This window comes from Glycine soja, chromosome 8 (assembly GCF_004193775.1).
Source record: "Glycine soja cultivar W05 chromosome 8, ASM419377v2, whole genome shotgun sequence".
Taxonomy (NCBI): Eukaryota; Viridiplantae; Streptophyta; class Magnoliopsida; order Fabales; family Fabaceae; genus Glycine; species Glycine soja.
This window is the reverse complement of record NC_041009.1, coordinates 19674957-19690360: the sequence shown is the minus strand read 5'-3', so window position 1 is coordinate 19690360 and position 15404 is coordinate 19674957. Positions and strand designations below refer to the sequence as shown.

The 15404-nt window shown below is 33.3% G+C and overlaps 2 protein-coding genes across 2 annotated transcripts; one reads left to right on the top strand and one right to left on the bottom strand.

Moving 5' to 3' along the window:
- Positions 1-305: 305 nt before the first annotated feature.
- Positions 306-7190, bottom strand: LOC114422625 (ALA-interacting subunit 3-like). The gene is made up of 9 exons (XM_028389080.1): positions 7015-7190; positions 6747-6832; positions 6031-6089; positions 5867-5941; positions 5651-5761; positions 5443-5513; positions 4415-4712; positions 2841-3130; positions 306-635 (listed from the first exon to the last, which is right to left on the bottom strand). Exons 2-9 carry the CDS (start codon positions 6820-6822, stop codon positions 581-583), a joined length of 1035 nt encoding a protein of 344 aa, XP_028244881.1. The 5' UTR covers positions 6823-6832; positions 7015-7190; the 3' UTR covers positions 306-580.
- A 6526-nt stretch (positions 7191-13716) lies between these two features.
- Positions 13717-14376, top strand: LOC114423993 (protein MAIN-LIKE 1-like). Its single transcript, XM_028390881.1, has 2 exons — positions 13717-13881; positions 13999-14376. The coding sequence occupies exons 1-2, from the start codon at positions 13717-13719 to the stop codon at positions 14374-14376; spliced, it is 543 nt and encodes a 180-aa protein (XP_028246682.1).
- The last annotated feature ends 1028 nt before the right edge of the window (positions 14377-15404 follow it).

Here is a 15404-nt window from a genome sequence, read left to right as displayed (position 1 = left end):
AGCATTCCAAAATGAATGCAAGAATCCGGGTGGTGAACTTAATTGTGCCTTTAACTTGTTCCTTTTATTTTAATCCAAATTCATGCGCTTTGTTTTTGGATGGAATTGAAAGAAAATGGTAATATGAGAAAGATACTAACATAGACAAATTAGGGTTCATAGACTTGCAAGGATGTGAAAACGGGGAGTAAGTTGCATGGTTCGTGTAACTTAGGAATGATTGATGGAGTAGAAATCTCGAAAGGACCATTTTATCTCATGTACACAACTAATTTTTTTTCACTCAAGAAAAAGGCCGAAAGGTATACCAAGCAGGAACTTTCCTATGTTTCTCAAATTGAATAAAAGTAACTAGCAAATATATAGGTATAGGCCAATTTTTGTCTTAAAATACAAGATATACCAATTCTGATGCAAAAGACCGAAAAACAATAAAAGAATTTTGTTTTTTTGGGGTAGAGGATAATAATAACACCTAACTATTAGCATGTATGAGTATTGATGTACAAAATTACAAACGCAACTGTAGTTTGCATAATGCACAAGCAATGTAAATCTTGGGAACATCAAGTTTCTTTGGTCAGTGCCCTCCGGGGCTCCTATTCCATGACAAATAAGAGGGATCTCCAAGTTGCCTAAGGAAAGAGAGCAATATTTAGGAGCTAATAATATTCAAAATTGCCATTGTGCATGGCTGTTGATATATATGAATCATGAACAAACAATAAACTACTTCACAATTTGAATGGATATAATTGAATAGAAAGGACAAAACATGCATGTACAACAAAAACTATGCCAACCTCATTATATTTTAGGTTTTGCTATTTATATATGCAAGTTTGTAGTAAAAACTATTTCATTACTAATTTCTAACCTAAATGAATGCAGTAATGCATAGTTTATTTTCCCTACCTGTAAAGATATAAGGAGAAGGGAAAGTTAGTTAGTGCTTATCCTATCCAGTGTCACTTGAAAGATACAGTTCTGTGGAAAGCTGAACCTACTGGATTATACTCTACTAGGTCAGCTTATAGACTCCTATCAAATCAGAATACATCTGTCTCAGATGGGAGGAACTTTCAGATTATTTGGAGTTTAAAAATTCCCCCAAAGGCTGCCATTTTCACTTGGAGGCTTATTAAGGATAGGCTCCCTACTAGAGTTAATCTTCAAAGAAGAAACGTGGGTCTGCAGGAATCTATTTGCTCTCTTTGCCATGAGGAGCAGGAGGAGGCAGGCCATCTTTTCTTTCACTGCACCCAAACTATTGCTCTGTGGTGGGAAACCTTGAGATGGATTCAGGCTATTGGAGCTTTCCCTATTTCTCCAGCAAGTCATTTCAGGTTATTTTGTGATGGTTTTGTTGTAGGGAGAAACCACACTAGATGGTGTGGGTGGTGGATTGCACTAACTTTTGCTATTTGGAAGCATAGGAACTTACTGATTTTTCAGGGTATTCCTTTTGTATCTTCCAAGGTGATGGATGATGCCTTATTCTTAGCCTGGTCCTGGTACAAAGCTAGGGATAAAGATTTTAATATTCCTTTTAACCATTGGTCTTCCAACCTTATGGAGGCCTTTGGTTAACTTGGGTCTTTAGCTGTTGGTGGGGTTTTGTGTTGGGTTTATCCATGTTTTTTGGGAGGCTGGCAGCATAGCTGCTGTTGTATTGTTATTTAGTACTTCTGGTACTATGTTTCATTTTAATAATATTATATATTTTCTGCCTTCCAAAAAAAAAAAAAAGAGGAGTTTATTAGATATAAATAGGGGACGAAGGATGGGAAAGGGAGATTTTTTGTCATTGTAATTGAGCATTAGCTCTTTGTGAAAGGAGAAATCCTTTGTAAAGGAAAAACCCTTAGAGGAGAGTTTTCTTTCCTATTTTCTATTTTTTTCTTGCTAGTCAATAAAATCTTTTCTTTTCTTTCTCAATTCAATTCTCAGTTCCTAACACTACCCAAGTAGCTCTGGCAGAAAATAATACCATTTTCTTTTTCTTTCTTCCATCTTAATATGCTAGAGAAAAAAACTAAGGTGGTGCTTGGTTTGAGTGTTTTCTTTTTTTTTGATCAGCAAAACTAAATATATTATATATATAAATGATGAAAAGTACCAGAGGTACTAGTACATAGGGATATACATCCTCATATCTAGACACCAAACTGAGGTATTCTAGATATTCGGAGAACATGTGTTTTGTTCTAATTGTAACACCCATTACATAAGAAAACCTTGGCTAATATTGCTTGACCATTGGTTTAGATGGGTTGAGTGTTTTCTGTTTTCATTTTCAAAGAAAACAAACAAAAAAGAATAAAAATATGTTTGCTTGAAACTTAGAAAACATTTTCTCTGAATTTTTTTCAAAAACAGCCAAAAACTGAAAACAACAAATCAACGTTTAGCCTTTTTCTGAAAAAGTGAAAACACAATAACACCTTAGAGTACTTTTTTCTTGATACATGTTTTCTAAATCTTAAAAATTTAAAAATAAAAATTATTTTCAGAAAATGAAAATGGAAAACAAACACTCAAACCAAATGTCACCTAACAATTCAACAAGTATTAAGTATACAAGTAATTTGCAATACACTTGACATTCAATTAACTCAAGCAATATGTAGATTCTAATCAGAATTTTGGTAGGTAAAAGTCAAGGAATGGGAGAACTTAAGTTTGATATGTTAATGTGTGCAAAAAAGTGAGTATATTCAATACCATTTTTTATGATCAAATAACTAAGCAACAAAATAAGAAATCTCATGATACTATGCCATGAACAGCCCGTATTTGGAAGGGACTTGCATGTAGAAAGCAGTAGGGGATCTTTTTACCTTGGCTTGACAAGATATACAACGGTAAAGGCCATTGACAAAAAGAAGCTCAGTCCTCCAACAGTGAGATAAGCAATGCCAAGGAAGTCATTCTTTCCACCGAGCCAGCTAGTAGTTGACAGAACAAGCTTCTTCTTGCCATTAAAACTGTATGTGTTGTAGTTGTTATGCAAATTCACGTTTATGACATCGCCTTTCTCTAGATCCACCTCAATCTTTCCATACAACTTCCTAAAAGTTGGCAAAGCAGCAGTTCGCATCCAAACAATAAGATCCTCATGCTGACTCAACTGTTCCATAAACATTCAAAAAGTGAGCAACTTATCTTATTGATGCAAGCAAATAGAGAATGCCTAAACAATCACAAGATGAACAATGGAATATATTGGAAATCATAAAAATGAAAGGAAAAACGAGGAACATAATGAATACAAAAAAAATGGTTTCCAATTGATTGATCTATTTCAAGATTAGCCTCAGCAAAAGTAACACAAATGACCGAGTCGCACATGGTGCAGAATGGACCACTTATATAAAGTATATGTCAAGGGTTTTCAATTTAAAATAAGCAGTAATACATTACAGAGGATAGTCATTTCAGTGCACAACTAAAGATGCCTCTATGTTTAGTAGCCAATTCATCATTTGTTAATTCAAAGTCAGGAATGAATAAAAAAAATCAAAGGTTTCAAAACTTGGGAGCGGAAAACTCATTCATACCAAAAGATGCATAGAGTTACGGTATCATTCCCACTCTCTACTCTGATCATAACTAGAAATTCAACAACTGTATTACATTTGGACACTTGACATGCCCAATTATCTTCTACTGCTACCATTTCAGTATGGACTAAACTAGGAATTTTGTATATAGAAAAGGTAAAGGTCAACAATCGATCCTCAAGGCAATAAAAAGATATTAATGCTATTTCTCAATTAAATATTTACTTTTACACTTTGGATATTTAGAAAATAAATATATTATTTTTCCTTCCAAAACATTCCCTGCCTTTGGATTGATTAGCTTAGTTTCAGTTTCAACCATTTAACCATAGTTCTATCCCAAACTTTAGCATATGCATGATAACTATACTGGTAATTTCTGTTTTTAAAGTAAAGTGGTTTAGAACTCAATTTTTAGTAAAAGAAAAAAAAAGATCAAAATTATTCAAAACCTATGCACACAGTATGTATACTAGTCATTAGGGTTCCTGAAGTAATCAAATAACAACTAATAACAACAACATTAACAAATTAATAATGAACCAAAAATTGCAAGCAAAAAAACAGTGATCTTTGGTTTCCTAATTCAAGTTGGTTAACATGTATTAGGTCACCACAGTTCTGCACCTTGCAAATGCTAGGAGGTATATACAACAGTACCGCTTGTACTAATTTTAATGGTCTATATAATATATATACTTTTGCTGATATAAAAAAAGTGACTCAATGTAGACTGCAGCACAATATCAAAACAACCTCTATTTATTGTTCTGAACTCTATGAAGAAAGAAAATTAATACAGTTTATAGATGCTTATTTCAATCAAAACATGAGTTCATGTAAAAACTTACAGGTACATTTTCATCGAGGCCACCACCACCTATTATAGGACCATTTTGGAAATTTTTAGGAAAAACATCACTTCCAAATTTGTGGTCCCTGTCACTCTTCCATGAGATGCCTGTCTTGTTCACTGTTAAATTATTGCTGTTGCGTGAGAAGCTGTACGTATCATTGAACAAGCTCCAAGCTATAAGACCGCAAGGTAAAATTGCCATTCCATTTACATTATTTTCAGGTTCACAACCACTTACTGAGCTTGCTTTTCCAGAATCCCTCAGCTGATCATCATTTCGGCTTTTAACATACCTAAATTACAAAAAGTGAACTTATTTATAACAACTCAAACAATTAAATAAAGTGAATAATATGCATTAGATTCCTCTATTAACCAACCAAACTTCGAAGACTGAATTATTGAAGGAACCAGTCAGTCGAAGACATTGAAGTGATAAACAACTATAAATACATATGTATTTTTTAGAAAAGGAAAACTGTTAAGAATGCAAGATGAATGCATGAAAAATAAAGTTCATAATTTCATATCACTGTCTCTTCAAAATTCCTTCCATATTCACATACAAAAAGATCACTTTTATCTCTGATGCAATTCCCTAAACTTCTTCAAATTAAAAACAAATCATAGCTACAACTCTAAAAAATTATAATTATAATTTATTAAAATATTTTTTCCATTTTACATGAAAGCTATTAAATGAACTTCATGTCAGTTGTCAGCTAGTTATTTTTCTACTGTCATTGTTAACCCTGTAGCAGACTAGCAGGAAAGCATAAAAGCTTAGCAAAAGTGCAGTTCAACTCAACATAAGAGAAGGGTTGTTTTAGATGGTTGACAGCCAATAAAAATCTTTGTTGAATCCTTATGAGATGCATAAACAATAAATTTCTCATAAAGCCCAATGGTGTTGATTGGTCCTTGGTCACTTTAGACCAATTTCCTCATGGCTGGTAAAGACGAAATTCAAATCAAACCGATAAATGAATTGCATGAATCACGAGAAATAAAAGGAGTATATACCGTCGATGATTCTGGTAAAAGTTGTCAAGCTGGTAATAAACATAGATAGGAGATTTCATACGCTTTTCCACCTATTCACAAGAGCAATGTTTAAGAAAACAAACTATCATCAAAATTTGAATGCCTAATTCATCAATTAGGTGAACAGAGTTAATAGAAAAATAATGGTTAAATATCAAAAAGAAAAATCAGTGTCTAGGAAACTTACAGTTAGCTGCCTGTTGCATGGCTTTTCTCCAGGAGTCTGAATGTATGCCACCTTGTCTGTCACATTTGATGGTATGCAGTGTGAGTCGTACCTATCAATAATTTCAACAACCTGATTGATAGATAGATAAATGATAAAAAGAAAATTTAAGTCAGCACTATTAATAATATAAAGAACTGGTAACCAAAATTCGGAAAGTACAGCACTCAAGCATACATCATGCGAAGCAATTAATGAAGCAACTCCAATGGGAATGAACACAATGGTGACAATCAAGAATGCTGAAATAACCTGCAGGGAAAGTAATACACCAATTTAAATAATGACTTCTAAAAACATGAAGAGAATCACTGACAACATATCAAAACAGGAAGATTTACCGCTCTTGGTGTGAGAATAGGTTTGCATGCTGGAAGTTCTTGTTGAGTAAACTTTGAGTCTGAAAGGAAAAAAAAACGTTGAAAGTCAGAAACAACAAGGGACATAAACACAATTGTTGATAAATCAAAATATGCTGTGTAACTTAAAATAAAAAATAAAAAATAAACCAGAAACCCTCCTTAACTACCTAACCAATAAATATCCATGTCAAAAGCATTTCCTTAACTCCAAAAAGCATAATAAAAACCAATCCGAGGTGGGTAGTATCTACTTTAAGTTTTTAACAAAGTCTTATTCTTGTGTGAACCAAGTCTGAAAGCCTTTTTTTTTCTCTCTCTCAAAGTTAGAAAAAACAAAGGACACAAATACAATTGTTGTTGAATCAAAACATAGTAACGTACTGTCTTACTTAAAAGAAAAAACAAAGAAACTCCTCAACTAGCTCAATAATAAATATCCATGTCAAAAGCATCTCCTTACACAAATACCAACAAATAAAGAATCACAAAGTCTCATAAATTCTTGAAATACAGCTTCATTAAGGGTCTTAAAAGAAAAAGATCACCCCCCTTTAAGAAACAAAACTCAACAAAACCATTAAACCTTCCCACCCCAACATGCACTTCACCAAAAAGCAAAAAGTGGCAAACACACGAAAATCACCGAAAACAAAACGGAAAGCCAAAAACAAATGACAAGATAAAAGAATTATTACACTTGGGTCTCTTGCTTTGTCTCCTGGTAGCATTGGAATCATTGGATCCAGCACCTCCAGCGTCGGACGTAGACATGGCCAAAGAACTAATTCAATTCAATAAAAAATAAACCTTTTCCGAAAATCTCGAATACCCAGAAGAGAATTCAGACCAAAGATGAACAAATCAAGAAAAGAAGATTGAAATTTGAGAGAGAGGGAGAGAGGGTAGAGAGAGAGAGAGAGAAAATGTGGATATAATCGTAGAAGAAGAGGAGGGACGGGTTACCGTTTGGGCCGGTGGCTCTGGGAATTGACTTTTATTGTAGAAAGGAAAGAGGGAGGAGGGTTCAATTGGCGGGGGCGGCCGGTGACCCTTTCTCTCTCTCCCTCTTCAAAGAAAGAACAGACAGAGAGAGAGAGAGCAGCAAAGACCAGTCAAACAAATACAAATACAAATCACACCTCACGCTTTGATTGAATTCCACTGCTTATGTTATGGGATATGTCAAATTATTTTATTTCACTTTTTGTTCTGTGTTTTTTTTTTTTTTGTCTTTATCTCTAATTTTGGTTTTTCAAACGTTCCAGAATGCAGACAGCGGGCCTAGCTGAAATTTCAATGTCGTATCATATCAAAGTTATAAACTATGTTACAAACATGTTAGAGTAGGTTTAATTAAGTTTTTGATGAAATATTGATTATTTTTAGATTATTATTTATTTATTTTTTGCAATTAAGTATTTGAAAAATTTTTAAAGGTAGGGAGTTGAGAATAAATTTTTAGATAATAATATGAAAATGACTTATTTTTTCTTAATGAAAAATTTATTTAATATATGATATGAAAAATTTATTTAAATTATATATAATTGGTGTTTCCATGATCTAAGATGATCAATGTATACATGTAATATGTTATATCTTCTCTCATTCTTTCTTCACTATCTTTTGGATCCTAAAATATATATCTCACAATTTGATCATGTTATGTTTTCTTTTAGTTTTGTCAAGATATTAAATGTATTCAATAAAAAATATCATGTATTTCTTATCAATAAAAAATAGTATTTTTTTTATTCATATCAATAAAAAATATCTTATATTTAATGTATTTCTTATTTTGAATGAAGAACTATCTTAAAAAAATAAATAGGATAAAGTTTTTTAAGTCTATTTATAAGTAAATTACATGTATGTTCATTAAGTTATTTTAATTAATTTTTAACTTTTTGACAAGTTTACAAATATTTGATCAAATAAAAGTGTTTGATAAACAATTTTTTCTTATTAACTTATAAGATTTGCTTTTAAACATAATTTAAATTTACGATTACTGTTTTTATTTTCAATAAAATAATAAAATTTATCATTTTACCTAAAATTAAATTAATTATTTTGATAAAACTCTTTCTTATCATTTGTGAACTAAAAAATTATTTTTCAGATTGACTTAAATAAGTTTTTCATACATAAAAAATATGTCGTTTTCAACTTACTACCAAAAAATTCACTTTATTAACGAAAGTTGATTAATGACAAAATGAAATTGGAAAATTTTTCAGGTACTTGGTTGAAAAAAAAATGAATGTTAGATAGTAATATAAAAACGATCTATATATCAGATATGAAAAACTTAATTAAACCTTTACAGTATATATTTTTAAATATATTATTTATTTATGATTAGTTATATGCAATGCTGTGAAAACTGATTTGATCAAAGGTATTGAATCAATGGTCTATCTAATAAATTAGTAATTGATTTGATTTGATATGATATATATTACAATGTTATATATATATATATATATATATATATATATATATATATATATTATGCATAACCATGATTTAGTCTATTATTATGAATAACCATGAATACAAGGATGGATATGATAAAATATAAGATTAGTTGAGGAGGTATGAAGGAAAAGAATAAGAGAAAAAATCATGAGTTTAATTCTTATTGGTAACAAAAATTAATAATTTAATAATTAATATTTGCTTATAAAAAATTTACTTGTGATACTAATCTCTTATTCAAGCCTTAGCAAAATTACTCTATACATCACCAACTACAATTGTGTCAACACCAAATTTCCTTTGGACAATTAAAAATAAAGTACAGAAAAAAATAAAAATATTTTTTTAATTTACATTGATATAATTTAAAATTAAAACTACTTCTATATTTTGTTTCTTTTTAACTAATTCTAAAAAAAAAGAATAAATTGAAATGAAAGAATAAATTAAGATGTTAAGACTAAGAAAATAAGATAAATAAAAAATAGGTATAATTATTTATTTGGTCCCTACAGTTTCATGATTTGTACCTTTTAGTCTATATAGTTTACATTTTAATTCTCTTTTAGTCTCTAGTTTGAAAGTGATTTTTTTAGTTCTTATCATTTTAATTTCCTTTTAGTTCCAATAGTTTGAAAGTGTTCTTTTTAATCCATATACCTTATATTTTAATTTTCTCTTAGTTCTTACCATCAAAATATGAGTAATATTATTAATTATAATTAACTATAAAAATATTAGCAAATAATTTGTAACTAATTTATTGCAAGATAATTTATAATAAAAAAATTGATAATTTATAATTAATTTGTAGTTAATTATTTTTATATATATTTTTTGTAGTAAGGAATAAAAGATAATTAAAATATAAATTATAGAAACTAAAAAAATCACTTTCAAATAAAAGATAATTAAAATACAAATTATAAAAACTAAAAAGACTATTTTTAAACTATAAAAACTAAAAGAGAATTAGAATATAAAATATAAGAATTAAAAAAATCATCTTCAAATTATAAAATCTAAAAGATACGAATAGTAAATCTATATAAACAAAATGAATAATTTAACCTAAAAAATACTTATCACCTAAACCCAAGCTCACCATACTTATTAGCCTAAAACACAACCTTCCATTCTCTTTAGATAGCTAGGAACAACCACACATCTTATCCTTCTTCTCACACCCAGACGTCAATACTTCTCCTTCTTCTTCTCGTACCATCCAACCATCACGACACTACCTTGCATCCCAAATCAACCACCTAACCGCCATAATTGCCGCCACCCAAGGGTGGACCGGCGTTGTACCGGGGGGGGGGGAGGCCACCCCTTATTTTTTTTCTTTCTAAATTTTAATTAAATTCAATCGTAGTAGATTATTGCACTAAGTTATTATGGAAGTTTTATTATTAGGAAAGTTTCACTTCAACGCCTGCTAATCAAGTTCATCAACTTCAAATATCAACAAAGTTAGGCACTTGTAAACATAGTTGTCTTGTTTTATTATTATTTATATAATATAGAATCGCAGTGAGCAGTGTGGGATCAACATTCAGTTTGCTTGTAAAAAAATAAAGTGGAGATAAAAAAAACTGAATGTCGATCCACTTTTATAAGGATTAAAACAAAAGAAAATTTACAAAATGAAAATGCAAAAAAATACTAAATTACAGAGATACAAAATATATTTAACTCATATATCTTGTAAAAGTGGAGAAGTACATGTGGTTGTTGGCTTTTAACGTTTTACCTATCGAAATTTCATCCTTTATTCTGTAAGACTTTCATATATACTTGGGTTGTACAGTCCTTGTGTTCTACGTATAATAATCCTTTTTGGCTATGAAGAAAGAAACCTTGTAGTCAGGGTAGTTTCAATTTTTTTCCCAGTGTTCACAATTCATGGACCTAGCATATAAGAGATTTGAGGGAAGAAGTTTATAATTTGAGGAACCCTAATGGTCACAATTTGATGAAGAAGATGACCCTATGCCCTCCAATGGTCATAAACTCCGCGTTGGGAAATAGGGGTGAGAATAGGTCAGGCCAGACTTTAAAAGGTCTGAGTCTTGCCTACGATGAATTTTTAAGGCCTGAGCCTGGTCTCTAGCCTATCAAAAGTTTTTATTTTGGCTTGGCCTGACCTTTTTAAAAGTCTGGCCTGACTTGATAGCCTTTTTAAAAGCCTTCTTCACATTAATATTCCTTTCCTCTGGAATAGGAACGTAATAGAAAAGTTAAAGGAAAAGGAAACATTAACCGGACTAGGAAAGCCAATAAAAATAATAAGGAATATAAAGGGACACATGGCTCACACCTAAATTGTAATTAAAGTCTTACTTGATTATAGGAATGAAAGTTATGAAGCAGTAATATGTAATCAAAGTCTGCTAGTTTCAAAAAAATAATTAATTGTACCCAAAAAATAATATAAGTATATATTGGTACCCAAAAAATAATATAAGTATATATACATATATATAGGCCAGCCTATTAGGCTTAAGGCTTTTTAATAAGCCTAAGTATGATCTATTTAATTTAATAGGCTTTTAAAAAAGTCTAAGCCTAACATTTTAATTAAATAGGCCAGTCTAGGCCAAACTTTATGTAGGTCAGGTTGTAGGCCCCTGTAGGTCGGCCTGACCTATTCCCACCCTATTGGGAAAGAGGAGAACCACCTTAGTAACATCATTCGTCACATAGATAGTGTGTTAACATCATTATATATATAACCGACAGAAATGATTCAATTGAATGCTTTTAAAAATTATAAGATCAGCCTTTTAGAAGACAATAAAATTAAACCTAAAAAATAAATTAAAAGATCAAAAACAATAATCAAACCGGTAAATCCTAACTTATATCCTTTTAAAAAAAAGTCTATTTAGGTCGCTTTCAATAGTTCATGTATAATAACCTGGTGACCAACAATGAGGTAAAATGCAACCTGCTGGTTATTATCGATCTTATATAGATTTGATTAAAGTTTGTTAAATCTTAACGTTGGTTTACGAGGAAAAAGAAAGGGTATATTTATTATTTCTCTCATATGGGTGTATTCATTATATGTCTTATAAGACTTGTATTGTTCAACCTATAAAGTCTTGGCTCATGCTAGGTGCACCCAGCATTATTGCTGGTGCACCCAACACTTAAGCGCAAAAGACCAAAATGCCCCTACTTATTTATTTAAAACATTTGCACCCAACAATTGGCTTTTCTTCTTCCCGCGACTCCTTCTTCCTCCTTCTTCTGCGACCGTGTGCGACCTAGCAAGTTGATCCGCAACTCTCCTTTCTCCATCGTTGTCTTCTCCCTTCGCGGCGCCATTGTTCGTTTCTTCTTCTTTTTCTTCTTCTTCAACACGTCACCATTGTCGATGTAAGCACTCTTCCATCGTTGTCGTTTCGTTTCCATTGTTGCTTTGTGTAGTGGTTAGGGTAGTTGATCCGTGTATGCATTTAGGTGTTCCGCGTTTGCATTATAGTTGATTCACAGTAGTGCTAGGGATGTAGATGATCCGCATAGTTTTTAGGTGATCCGCATTTGGTAGGATTATGTGAAGCTTAAGGTGGATCAAGTTGATCCGCAAGTTTTATGCGGATCAACTTGATCTGCAGTTGGTAGGGTTCTCTGAGGCTGAATGCGGATCAAGTTGATCCGCATGAATGTATTTTAATTTTTAAAAATAAAAGTTAGTTTATTATTTATGAAAATGCTATTAAATTAGGGTTTAGGGTTAATTTTGAGGTTGCCTTGTCATGTGCCTAAAAAAGATTAGAACCACAAGAATAATTAGGTCCTTGGAAAATTTAAATTTCAGTGACCCCTATATAACACTCCTCCCATGAGTTAGAATCAGAACCACAAGATCATGGGCTTATGTTTCAATTTTAAGATAGATAAATCAGAACCACAAGAATAATTAGGTCCTTGTTTTAGTTTCTTTGTTTGCAATTGATACACATCTTTGATATTTGATTATTATCATATGTTGTACATTGTATTGACTGTGCTACTGCATATCCCATGCATGAAAAACATGCCTATAATCTGGTTAAATATCATAATTGATTGATTAATCTCATACTTCCTTACAAGAGGTATGTAATAATAGCATTTTGCCACCAAGAAAATTTTCTTCAACATCAACAAATTATGAATGCATGATTATATGTTTTAACAATATATTTTAAGGTAATTGAAAATTAAGAGACCAGGGAGATGATACCATAGTCTAATGCAGAGAGTCTCTAAACACAAAACACATACAAGAGTACTTACATTTACCTCACCTTATAGAGATGAGTGTTTAACTCTATAACAAAAAAATGCAAAATATCCTTGGATGTGTGCTAAGAGTGTCATTTAGTTTACGAATAATGTTATTTAAGTAAAAGTTAAGAAAATTGTTAATGATTCTAAAACTATAATTGTTAATGCTAATTAAAAGGATTGAAGAAGTGGATCATGCAAATTGAGTATGTTATTTAAGTAAAAGTCAAGAAAATTGTTAATGATTCAAGGTATACTTATATACTATTTTGATAAATGTCTCCCGGTGCCCGTGTTTCTATTGTATTTTTCAAGCTACTAGTTTAACAGAGAATATCAAAATGCCATCATTTGAATTGCTTTTAACACAAACTAATAGTTGTAGCCTAATCTTCTTTGATGTGTGTTTGATCTCTGCTGCCCATTTCCCTGAAGCCCTTTGTCTCACTCCTACAGACTTTGGTAATTCTCAAGCTTATAACACTGCTAGTGCTATTTATTGAACAAACATTAAGCATCTAAAGAAGTTCCAACATAACAACAATAGTCCAAACCCAAACACAAAACACCAAATTTCTCGAAACCAAACTAAATGAAATTTCGAAAACCATACACACATAAAAGGATTGATTGGAATTTGTGTGGTTTAGTGATGGAATTTGTGGTAGACATTTGCAGATCATGGTTAAGACTAGAGGATTAGGCCATGCGTTAGGTAGGGTTGTTGCCAGAGGTCTGGGGATAGGGGATGGTGATGATTCTGACGGTGCTCCCTAGCGCCGAAGGCCGACCGCATCGGCACGCAGGCGACGGGTACCTGTCATTGTTGACGATGTTGTGCCTGCGGTACCTACGGACTCGCCTGCGGTACGAGAGGCAGAGGCTGCTGTAGCTGGGGATGAGCCCATGGTAGATGCTGACGCACAGGACACTGGTCCAGAGACTAGCGCACAGGATATTGGTGCACAGGATGCTGCAGATGAGCCTGAGGGATTTCCTGGTAGACCTAGGGACCCATCAGTGCTTACAGAGTATGCTGACCATGTTGCGGCCAACGCATGGTCTGAACAAGTATTTATAATATTCAAGTCTGTCAAGTATTCTTTTTTATTGAGTTTTTGGTTATTGATTGACGTTATTTGAACAAATTGTGTGTTCCTTTGTACTTCAATTCAAGAACGTCCTCAGTTGAAGTTATCCTTCCATGGGAGGAAGATGCATAACTTGGGCAGGCCTATTCCTGCAATTGATGACATGGTTGCTGGGACAGGATTAAGTCCTTTGATCGCGTGTTCGATAGACACCAGCGATCGGGGACTTATATCCTCCTTTGTCGAGAGGTGGCATCGGGAGACTTCTAGTTTCCATCTTCCTGTGGGGGAGGTTTCGATCACGCTGGACGACGTCGTGTCTCTTCTCTATTTGCCTATCGTTGGCGCATTCCATGACTTCCAGCCTTTGCGTACCGACGAGGTGGTGGTGCTGTTGGTTGATTTACTGATGGTCTCAGCAGAGGTGACCATGGCCGAGATAGGCGAATGTGGTGGACCATATTTACGCCTGTAGTGGTTGCGAGACGTATACCAGTGCAGATGTCAGACATAGCACTGGACAGCTGCCGCTCGCGCTTATCTTCTACATCTTTTGGGTTACACTCTTTTTTGCTAATAAGAGTGCAACCCATGTTCATGTCTCACACTTACAGGCCCTGTGTGACCTCACTCTTGCTGGGCGATATGCATGAGGAGCTGCTGGCCTCGTTCATATGTACGATCAACTTAATGATGCCAATCTCAGCACCAGCCGACAGCTTGCTGGTTACATCACCTTGTTACAGGTAATTAACATGTATTTCATAATTTATTTACAACAATGTTTTAATGAGTGTATATTTAATTAACATGTATGATTTTCGTGTAAACCCTGTAGTGTTGGATATATGAGCACTTTCCGTTAGTTGCAGAGTGCAATGCTAATCCGGATTATGACAAGGTGTCACCACGTGCGTGTCGGTGGATTGCAACAAAGAATATTGTGAAGAAGGTATCTACAATGACATACAGGCAACGCCTGGATTGTCTGAGGATCCTAGATGTCTGCTGGATGCCATATGCGGAGCACCGACCTGTGCAGGACTTTCATCCGATTTCGTGCTTCTCGGGACAGCTCCAGTGGGGGCCTGTTGTTGTCAGATACAGATCGGAGAGGGTTATGCGCTAGTTCGGCTATGTCCAGTGCATTCCTGCACACTCTGTCCATTCATGGGTGTCATATGATGACGTGGACAATACTTGGACGCACTACTCAGACCATTTGGCAGCAGGTGATCTATGTGTTGTGCCAGGTCAGTGTGCGCCTGACTACATAGACTGGTTCTTTGTCATATCGCATCTATTCATGACTGCGCCACAGATGGATCCTCCTCGAGATGTATATGCGACATAGCCCAGTCATATCCCTCATGAGGCAACACCGACATCGACACATGTGGATCCTGATGCGGATGAGCCCAGACATGCAGTGGTAAGTGTTACTATTTGGTTAGATGTATGTCATTTACTTCAATTATTTTAATACTAATTTGTATAATTCGT